At 38.4% G+C, this 11751-nt stretch overlaps 1 protein-coding gene across 1 annotated transcript in view; it reads left to right on the top strand.

Annotated features, from left to right (window-relative positions):
• LRRC9 (leucine rich repeat containing 9) overlaps nucleotides 1-11751 on the top strand; it is a 3097114-nt gene that overhangs the window by 1795597 nt on the left and 1289766 nt on the right. The window contains exon 18 of the mRNA XM_044073581.1: nucleotides 1405-1596. Within this exon, the coding sequence (XP_043929516.1) occupies nucleotides 1405-1596 (192 nt within the window). The remainder of the gene's footprint in view (nucleotides 1-1404; nucleotides 1597-11751) is intronic.

The raw sequence follows: 11751 nt of genomic DNA on the forward strand, positions 1-11751 counted from the left end.
CACCTTTTTTTTTCCCTTGGATTTTGTTTTCGATTTTGTTTTGGATCCCTTTCTGGCTGAGGGTCTCCATTTTCCATCTGCATTTTCTCCTTCTGGATGTGCATGGCCTTTTTTGTCCCGTGGAGATTACTGTCTTCTGGGGCAATTCAGTTCTGAGTAACTGTGTCCATACATTACCTTTATGACCTGTGTCCTGTGCAGGGAGCATATATGTGATGTATGGCACATGCAAGATCTAAAAGCTTTGGTATAATGGACAGAGATTGGGCTGTCCTTTGCATGAGATCCCTAATGTGAAGAATACTGCAAAAGTGAAGAGAGGGACATCTACTGTTATGGTAAGATTTTACACAACTGTACTTTGTCTTCCCATAGTCTTTGCTAATACAACTTATCCTGACCCTTCCTGTGATCTTTCAGTTATTTTAAGCATTAGATAGATTTTTTACAGCAGTATTTCTTCTGGCAAAATGTCTGAGAATGCTACATCTTGATCATTTTTCAGATATAAGAGCCATATCTGCAGTTCCGTAGGGACCAGTAATGGAAAAATAATTGAATTTATCCAGTATTTTCATTCATTTTCTTTCTTCACTGTGAATACTATGCCTATGTGTTAAGTGAAAAATGCCTGTAGTTTCTGCATACTTACTTTTTTACCAGATATATAAACATGAATGTAAAATAGGATCAATAAGGTTGGAAAACTCTCCAAGTAAAGTGAAATATATGAAAAAATGCCTACTGCATACTCTTCTTATACTAGTAGTTTTGGAATTTTTTCCCAGACATGTCTCTAACTAGAATCAGAAGGGTCTTTCCCATAATTTCCTGTGGATGACTCCTGTAAGATGTAATACCCAGTGAACAGATACATACTGCTACACATTTCAATGAGTCTGAATACCTGGCGAATAAATGTCACTGTTTGTTCATTTATCAGAAGGGACTTATGTTACCCTAGTATGTAGTATACTCAGCTTAAGAATTCTAGTGATAGACTAATGGAAATTGATATGCTGAAGTTTATTAAATGGGTTCATTAAACCAACCGCAATAAATGAGTTTTCAGAAATGTACAATTTGTTAAACTATAGCCATATCTGTTTGAAATAATCATCTCAAGTACCTGGTCTAAAACTAGAACCTGTGGTCGACCTTAGGTTTTGATGTGTGATACTGAGTATACTAATTGTGTGGCACTTATTAATCATTTTGGGAGGTTTTGTTTGCTTTGCTTTTTGGGGGGGGGATTTTCTCATAACTGTCCTTGTATGAGCACTTAGCATCTATGTATGTAGCTGAATTGTTTTATATCTCCATTTAAGTTAGTATTCTATTTATAATAATATTAAAGCAAAAGCTGACAGAAAATGAAGTATGACCTTCTTTTTTAACTTGTAGCCTAACCTGGAATATCTGGATGCAAGTCATAATCATTTGACAACCCTTAATGGTTTTAAAGGAATGACCAGAATGAAATATTTAGATCTGAGTTTTAACGAACTTACACAGACTAAAGAAGAAATTGGAGTTCTTTGTAAGCATGCATCAAATCTGCTCAGTCTTGATATCCAGTTCAACCCCTGGCAAAAGGTATGACAGATAAAAATTGCAGTACATCTAAACAAAAATACATTAGATTTAATCATAAAGCAGTTTCAAAGTGTGTGGAAGTGTAATTTTAAAAGATGCAAAGGCACTTTTATGTGTTATATAGTTTTGAAAGAAGGTATCACAGTTAAGTTGTATGGACGCAGAATGTCAGTATTCATCCCAAAATTTCTTGATTTGATTCTTTTAAGAAAATTACAGGTGCTTTAGTAGCTAATTTTATTTAAGTATGTGAACAGAGAGCCTTCTTGTTAAAGACTGAAATATGGGTCTTATAATCAGATTTATTAATAAGTAACTGGGAAGTCTGCAACAGCTGCAAATCATATATTTGAACAGAACTGTATTCCATAGCCAGAACAACATTTACACCAGATGGTAGATTTAAAGCCCCAAGCATGTCAGGAAAAATATCAGTTTATCTTGCAAAGATCTAGTATGCCATGTACCATTTAAAGTAGTAATAGACTTCTCACCATTTGTCCTTTATGTCTTATATCTAAGATACATTATTTATTTTAATTATATGGCAGTTGTGTTGATGTTAAAATGTGTAATGTATGGGACAGTTGGAACATAATGGTTATATATCTTGCTGCACTGAACCACACTGTAAGGATGCATCACTGACAAGTAAAAGGATAGCAGACTTAATATCAACTGAAGAAGCATGCTGTTGAGAAGTTCAGTAGGACTGGGAGTCTGTCATAGCAGCAGTACACTGACAAAGAGTTGGCAAAGTAAACGGTAGACATCAGAGTTAAGTAACATCTTTGAAAGATTTAAAACACTTCCAGTGATATTCGTCACCTGCCACCTGTATTAATCATAGCATGTTTTAACATGATATACCATATTGTGAGTGCTTATACAGAGTGCATTTTAACACTATGTGACAGGAGTAACACTGTTGTGTATGCTGCTCAGAAATTGCTACATTCTCATGATTTTGTGAGACAGAAACCCAGCTGGAAAGGGATGTACAATCTTGGGTGTGTGGCAATGTTTGTACAGCACATACATTAACTTGTCTTATTACAGTATGAAATGGGCATCTATATTAGTTCAAGTTGTAGGAAGGAAAATATTTCTTTAGTGATGAAGTAATTACATTCATATATATATATATATATATATATATATATATATATATATATATATATATATATATACACACACACACACGCACATACAGTGGGTATAAAAGGTGTACACACCCATGTTAAAATGCCAGGTTTTTGTGATATAAAAAATGAGACCACAATAAATCATTTTGAAACTTTTCCCACCTTTAATGCGACCTATAACCTGTACAATTCAATTGAAAAACAAACAAATCTGTTGGGGGAAAAATATAAAAAGTAAAAAACGTACAATAAGCTGGTCGCATAAGTGTGCACACCCTTACACTAATACTTTGTTGAAGCACCTTTTGCTTTAATTGCAGCATTCAGTCTTCTTGGGTACACACCTGCCATCAATTAAAGAGACTCTGATTAACCCCAAATAAAGTTCAGCTGTCCTAGTAGGATTTTCCGACATTTACTCAGTTGCCTGCTACAGCAAAAGCCATGGTTCACAGAGAGCGTACAGAGTATCAAAGGGATCTCATTGTTGAAAGGTATCAGGAGAAGGGTAGAAAAAATTTCCACAGTATTGGATATACCATGGAACACAATGAAAACAGTCATCAAAGATTGGAGAAAATATGGGACAACAGTGATGTTGCAAAGAACTGGACGTCCCTCCAAAATTGATAAAAAGACAAGACAAACCCTGGTCAGGGAGTCTGCCGAGAGACCTACAGGAACACTGAAGGAGCTGCAGAAATGTCTGTCAAGTACTGGTTGTGTACTACATGGGACAACAATCTCCCGTATTCTCCATATGTTTGGCCTATGGGGTAGGGTTGCAAGATGGAAGCTTTTTCTTGCACAGAAAAACATCCAAGCCCAGCTAAAATTTGCAAAACAATACATCACATCTCCCAAAGCATGTGGGAAAATGTGCTATGATCTGATGAGACCAAGGTTGACCTTTTTGGCCACAATTCCATATGGCACATTTGGCGCAAAAACAACACTTTGCATCACCAAAAGAACACAATCCCCAGGGTGAAGCATGGTGGTGGCAGTATGCTTTGGGGCTGCTTTCCTTCAGCTGGAACTTGGGGTTTAGTCAAGGTGGATGGAATTATGAACAGTTCCAAATGCCAGTCACTTTTGTCCCAGAACCCTCAGGTGGTCTGCTAGAAAGATGAAGAGGAATTTCACCTTTCAACACGACAATGACCCCAAGCATACATCCAAATCAGCAAAAGAATGGTTTCATCAGAAGAAAATTAAAGTTTTGGAATGCCCCAACCAGAGCCCAGACCTAAATAAAGTAGAAAATCTGTGCGGTGACCTGAAGAGAGCTGTGCTCAAGAGATGCCCTCGCAATACGAGAGATTTGGAGCGCTTTCTTAAGGAAGAGTGGGCAAATATTGCCAAGTCAAGATGTGCCATGCTGATAGACTCCTATTCAAGAAGACTGAATGATGTAATTAAATCAAAAGGTGCTTTAACAAAGTATTAGTTTAAGGGTTTGCACACATATGCAACCAGCTTTTTAAAAGTTTGAACTTTTGAATTTGAAGGGGGTCCATATATATATATATATATATATATATATATATATATATATATATATATATATATATATATACATATATATACACACACACACACACATATATATATATATATATATTTATATGTATACATATATATATATATATATATATATATATATATATATATATATATGTGTGTGTGTGTGTGTGTAGCCTATGTTGCCTGCTACAGCAAAAGCCATGGTTTGCAGAGAGCTTACAAAGCATCCAAGGGATCATTGTTGAAAGCTATCAGTCAAGAGAAGGGAACAAAAAAATTTCCACAGCATTGGATATACCACGGTCATCAAAAAGTGGAGAAAATATGGGACAACAGGGACATTGCAAAGTACTGGACGTCCCTCCAAAATTGATGAAAAGACTAGACAAAAACTGGTCAGGGAGGCTGCCAAGAGACCTACAAGCAACACTGAAGGATCTAGAGGAATTTTTGGCAAGTACTGGTTCTGTACTATATAGGTTCATAGGTTCATACTAGGCTATCTGCCCTAGGGCATTTATAAGCCTAGCCAGAATGTGTTTGGCTTTCACCACCCATTTTAAATTTATTTTGCTATGCCCTTTTTCGAGGTTAGTATACTGTGCCTCTGTCTAACAGTGACACAGAAGTGATACCCAGGGTAAACCTACGATCTCCCATCCACTCATCAAGATTCCTCTTGAAGAGAGTCAATGAGGGACTCTGCCTAACCTGGACTGGGATTTTATTCCAGAGTGAAGGGAGCCTCTGGGTTATGAATCTGTCCCTCCAGCATGTCCTATTTATTTCAGTGCTGAGGTTGAAGTCTCTCGAGCGCATAGCTCGATGGGATTTGGATTTTCTGAGGTGCAGCATGTCCATTAATTCCAGGTTGGACATGGCTTTATACGTCAGGCACAGATCGCCTCTGAACAGGTGGTATGCCACTGAGTAGAGCTGGAGTTTCTTTAACCGGGCAGCATATGGCATCTGTTTGAGCCCTTTGATCCTCTTGGTGAGGTACTTTTGGGGTCTTTCCTGTTGCTGCAGGTGTCTGATAAGGTACATCCCAAAAGGGGCATTGTACTCAATTATGGGCCTGATGAGGGATGAGTAAAGAGGCACGATGACCTCCCCTGATCTAGATGTGAATCAGTGACGACAATTTCCCATATTCTCCATATGTCTGGGCTATGGGGTAGGGTTGCAAGACGGAAGCCTTTTCTTACACAGAAAAACATCTAGCCCCAGTTAAATTTGCAAAAAAATACATCGTCTCCCAAAAGGATGTGGGAAAATGTGTTGTGGTCTGATGTGACCAAGGTTGAACTTTTTGGACACAATTCCAGAAGGTACATTTGGTGTAAAAACAACACTTCTCATCACCAAAAGAACACCATCCCCACGGTGAAGCATGATGGTGGCAGTATCATGCTTTGGGGTAGCTTTTCTTCAGCTGGAACTGGGGCTTTAGTGAAGGTTGAGGGAATTATGACAGTTCCAAATGCCAGTCACTTTTGGCCCAAAACCTTCAGGCGTCTGCTAGAAAGCTGAAGATGAAGAAGAATTTCACCTTTCAACATGACACTGACCCCAAGCATACATTCAAATCAACAAAATAATGGCTTCACCGGAAGAAAATTAGTTTTGGAATGGCCCAGCCAGAGCCCAGACCTGAATCCAACAGAAAATCTGTGGGTGACCTGAAGAGGGCTGTACACAAGAGGTGCCCTCGCAATCTGGCAGTTTTGGAGTGCTTTTGCAAGGAAGAGTGGGCAAACATTGCCAAGTCAAGATGTGCCATGCTGATAGACTCCTACTCAAGAAGACTGAATGCTGTAATTAAATCAAAAGGTGCTTCAACAAAGTATTAGCTTAAGGGTATGCACACTTATGCAGCCAGCTTATTGTACGTTTTTTATTTTTTATAGTTTTTCCCCTAACAGATTTGTTTGTTTTTCAACTGAATTGTACAGGTTATAGGTCACATTAAAGGTGGGAAAAGTTTTGAATTGATTTATTGTGGTCTCATGTTTTAGATCACAAAAACCTGGCATTTTAAGAGGGGTGTGTAAACTTTTTATATCCACTGTTTATATATATATATATATATATATATATATATATATATATATATATATATATATATTTAAACTTCATAATGCATTCGTGAAAATCTACTGCCAATCATTAGCGGACCGGAGATCCGATGTGGCGACCCCTAACCGGGAAAAGCCGAAAGACGACAACAACAACAACAATGCCACAAGCACAAAAGTATAAGCAACTAAAACAACTATTTAAAAACTTAAACTTTTGTTATTTTGAAATTGAAGCCAACATCTGGTTCCTATAGTTAACAGTTTCAGGAAGAGGAACCCAAGACCAGTTTCTAGATCTGGAATTAAGTCTGCATCCCCAGTCCAAGACGTTCAAAGCCACCCTCAATAGAAAGAGCACCTTCTGAAATAACTACCTTGATTTCCACAGCCAGCACCCCCCCCCCCTTCATGAAGTGGAACATCATGAAAGGGCAGTCCATATGACTAAGCAGAAATGTTAGTGAGGAATATTCTTTCCACCTCGAATGCATGCGCCTCAAGGACTTCTTCCTGGGAAGGCACTACTCAAAGGATCTAGTGTCCAGAGTCAAGGGAGTGGTAATCACAAGGAGAGAAACCCTGTAACACCCAGCCTTAAAGACTGATTCCACCCAAAAGCTTGAACACCACCCCAGGATTCCCCTGCCCATCTCTCTAGACTCCACCAGCATCAAAGACATCCTCATTAAAAACTGAGCACTCATAGCAGAGCACCCAGAGCTAGCCTTAATCCTTAGAAGCCATCAAAAATTCTTCTACAAAATGAGTCTCCCTCAAAGCCACTTTCATATCAGAAAAGAGATTGCAGGAACACACCCTTGATGCAGCCCCAGGCATGCACCAATGTGGGAAATGCCACTGGTGTGATTTTATCTTTCAAAACTCCCATGGTACATCTCCCCACCCAACAGCTGGTTATTCATATAAAAGACCTTTTAAACTGTGAGACCCCCCCCCAATGTGGTTTATATTGCAGTATGCTTCCAATGTAAAGCACACTACATTGGAAAAAAACACAAGACTACTTAGGATCGAAGCGAGACCCTTACAGTGCACTAGCCAGGCATAGTAGGACCTGTTCCCAGTTCTCCGGATTCCAATTTGCAGCAATTGAAAAAGGCACAGATCCTCTAGGGTTTACCCCTTTGGACCACAGACAACTTACTGTTAGTTAAAGAGTTAAAATAGCAGATACAGTTGCAAGCAGACACTCTCCCATGAGTAAATGAAAACCTGAGTGTTTCCAGTTTTCTTAAATGGATTAGGTAACTACTTAATCCATCCCCTGCTCACCACACCAATTAAACAATAAGCTTAGATTCATTTTATGTTATTTTCTGATGAAATATGACAAGTTTCAGAAAATCGAACATTAAAAAAAAATTTGAATTTTTTTTTTTTTGTTTTATTTAACGTTTTTGCAGGGTGCAAGCCCCCCACACCCTCCACGCCTGTAGAATAGTGTGTGTTGTACCTTTAAGAAGCATTTCCAGGGAGAGCACATGCATATAAATAGCAAGCACGTGCTAGCTTCGTCAGTGCCATTTTGAGAGTGCAGCCAGAGTGTGAACTTTTATGAGTGTGATAGTCAGTTTGTTTATAAGTTTATCTAAGTTAAAGTTACTAAGCCTCAGTCCTGCTGTGTTTGTCCATAATAATGCTGCTTGAACAGAACCCACGAATGTTCGTCTGTTTTATCCTGACCAGACAAGTGACATAGTTTCAGAACTGGGATTCTAGACACTGGTTTTTCAGAGCTGCGAGGTGCAGAGTTAACAGTGAAGGTATATTAAGTGAACATATTGCAGAAAAGGCCCAGAAATGAACTATAGGTAATGAAAACTTGCACAAATGATTTGTTTTATTAAAAAAATAAAACAGAGCATTACAAGGGCACAGAAAGCATTACTGAGCAAACGAATAGCACGGAAATGTTTATTAAGCAAACGAAAGCAGCAAAAAGCTTATTAAACTAAATGTTCGAAGTTAAGGTATTTGATAGAATGATTATCAGAAAAGCACATAAGGGGTTCAAAATTCCCTTGGAATTGCAAATCTAGCATGTTTAAAGTAAAGCAATCATGTTTATAGTAAAACGAGCACAAGAAAAGTAGGGCAAAACAAATATAACAAAGGGCTAAAAGGGCACATTAAGCATAAATAAAGCAAGGCAATTGCATGTTTTTTGGTGAATTACTGTGTTTTGGCATAAACTACTATTTCACATTGAATAACCCTATTCAGGGCATAACTAAAGTTATCTGAAGTATCTCAAAGTGTGTAAAGGTGCTCACAGTATGTTTATTGCTGTGCATTTATTCCGAAGAGTTTATTGTATGCAAAGTGCAAGTATTTTGTGAAATGCAGTCAAGGTACTGCTATTTCAAAAAGTTTCTTGTGCTGGGTGTGTCTATTCACAGAGTGCTGCCATTACAGTGTGTTTCTTACACTATATAGAGTTACTTAGCAAAGTGCAGCCATTTTGGAAGAGTTTCATTGTGCTGTGTACTGTTTATTCGCAAAGTGCAGTTAGTTTGAAATATTTCTTACTCTGAGCTTCTTCTGCCCAGTTTATTCTCACAGTGCAGTTATTTTGAAATGTTTCTTACACTGCTAAGAGGTGATTTCTCAGAGTACAGTGATTTCAAGAGTATTCTTGTACCTAGGAGACTTAGTTTGCAAAGTTCAGTTATTCAGAGGCTTATTGTGCTGTTGGGCATAGTTACAAGTACTGGCATAAATTTCTGGCATATGTACATGTGTGTGCTCATGCATATTTGCAGAAGCCTTCACTGTTATAGGTTAATATGGCAGAGGCATTTCGCAGACCAGGTCCACTTGTATTTGATCAGAATATTGCAGAGAACTGGTGAATATTTGAGCAAGAGTACGGTATTTTCATACAAGCAGCTTATTTTGATGAAGATGTATGTACCAGGGCATTCATTTTGCTCAATCTAGCAGGATCAGAGATCATTGAAAGAGAGAGCATTAATTTGCATGTGCACCTGCAGTATTTGAAGGAGAGGGGGAAACAATCATATTGTTGTACAGGCTAAATCAAGGGAGGATCCCCAGTGTTTGAAATGCAAATTTACAGAAATGTGCAACCCCCAAACAAATAGTACATTAGAAGTGCATTTGTTTTACACAAGAGATCAAAAGCCAGGAGAAACTTTTGCAGCTTATATCACTGATCTGAGAAATAACCCGAAAATGTGCATGTTTGGTGATTTAAAGGATGAGTTAATAATAGACAGGCTTGTGTATGGTATTAATAATGCTGCAGTGAAAAGGATTTTGCTTCCCGACAGTGATTTAATGCTGAATAAAACTATTGAGATTTGTCAAATCCATGAAGTTACAGAAAGGCCACACAACTATGCTTGCAAGTGATAAGAGCATGGTTTCAACAGGCTCCACAGCAAATATAGACAGCATGCAGCATGTGGCTAGCATAAGCTGGCCTAAGCACATGGTAGCTGCAGTTCCTATGGGATTTCCTGGGAGGAGACTAGTTCTGTAAAATGGTCATGCTTAGTGCAGTGCAATAGTGAGTCAGCAAAACCCAAATCAAGCTTTATTGTTAACTGTTGTAGTTGTGGTGTGAACCATGAGTCTAAAAGAGAAAAGTACTTAGTATTTGGTCAGCAATGCCACAAGTGTAAAAAAAATGAAATTATTTTCAAAAGTTTTGCAAATCAAGTAAACCTCACTCAGTTATAAAGAAAGATCACTTAAAAAAGCAGGTTTATCATGTAGGATTGCAGTATACTTTTGATGTGAATGGTGTGTCAGTAGTTGGTGGAACGATTAATGCAGTAGATTTACTGACAAAGAATGAAGTGTTTTGTACTGCCCTGATAGTCATAAACCCACAGAGCTCAAAGTAGATACTGGTTCAAAGTGTAATATTATTTTAGCAGAAACATTTGCTGAAGTGAGAGCTGTTGAGCAACTTGATGTGGCCATTAGCGCTAAACTTGCTGCTTATGGAGGTGAAGAAATTGAAACCGAAGGTTCAGTAGTGCTTTCATGTTATTTGGCTGGGAACAGTTACAGCTTACTATCCTATGTAGTCCGAAGACCTGTGCAGTCATTATTGGGTCTCAGAGACAGTTTGAGAAAAAATTTGCTTTCCTTTACCAAAGAAGCCCATCATATAAGTGCATGTCCCATTTCCAGCATCATTGACGCTATATTTTCAGAATATGCTAATGTTTTCAATGACAAGCTAGGCAAATTTCCAGTTGTGTATTCTATGAAGTTAGACCCAGAGGTCAGTCCAGTGGTCAGACCAGCAAGAGGATAGCTATGCAGAACTAAGTCAAGGCTCAGTTGGATAAAATGGTGCCTCAAGTTGTAACTTGTTCAGTTACAGAACCTACTGAATGGGTGTCATCCATGGTAGCAGCTCACAAAAAAAGGCTCAGATGAAATCAGAATATACATTGACCCAAGAGATTTGAACAAAGCATTAAAGAGACCTCAGCATCCTATGAGTCGAGAAAGTTGCAGCCTTGATACTGAATGCCACTGTTTTTTCTTTCTTAGATGCAAAGAGTTTATTTTGGCAAGTGATGCTTGATCGCAAATCATTACTAACTGCATTCAGTACTCAATTTCTCAGGATGCCATTTGGAATAAATTCTGCAAGTGAAGTCTTTCAGCGTGCAATGGAGCACATTTTTTGGGGTTATCGAGTAGATGATTTATTGGTCAGAGACAATGGTGAAGCAGAACATGACAGAAACCTCAAGAAAGTTCTAGACAGAGCACATGTTGTGAACTTGAAGCTCAGTCCTCTGAAGTGTAAATTCAGATTACCGGAAGTTACATATGTAGGTCATTTATTTACTAGGACTGGCGTACGACCAGACCTATCTAGGCGAGCAGCCATTCTTGAGATGCCAGCACCAGATAATGTTAAAGCTCTCCAACGTTTTCTTGGTATGGTTAACCAAATATGGGCAAGTTTATACCAGACTTCAATGAGCTGACAGTGCCTTTGAAAGAGCTGATGCGCAAAAATGTTGCATAGTCTTGGTTAGAGCAGCACCAGAGACCATTTGAGGACCTTATGCCGAAAATTGCCACCCCGCCTACATTAAGATACTACAATGTCAGTAAACTAGTAACTCTTTCCTATGACACTTCACAGTTTGGTCTTGGTGCAATTATTCTTCAAGAGAGCAGACCAGTAGCCTATGCATCTAGAACTCTTATCCAAAGTGAGATGCAATATGCTCAAATCGAGAAAGAACTTTTGGCAATTGTGTTTGCATGTTCAAAATTTCATGCTTATCTAGTTTTGCAAAAGCTCAACCACTTCATTTATGTTAGATGGCTGTCAAAGCAATCTAGTGTAGCACCTGAACTACAACCTTATTTTCCTTACCGAG

This window comes from Protopterus annectens, chromosome 6.part0, assembly GCF_019279795.1.
Source record: "Protopterus annectens isolate FY-2018-M chromosome 6.part0, PAN1.0, whole genome shotgun sequence".
Lineage (NCBI taxonomy): Eukaryota > Metazoa > Chordata > Ceratodontiformes > Protopteridae > Protopterus > Protopterus annectens.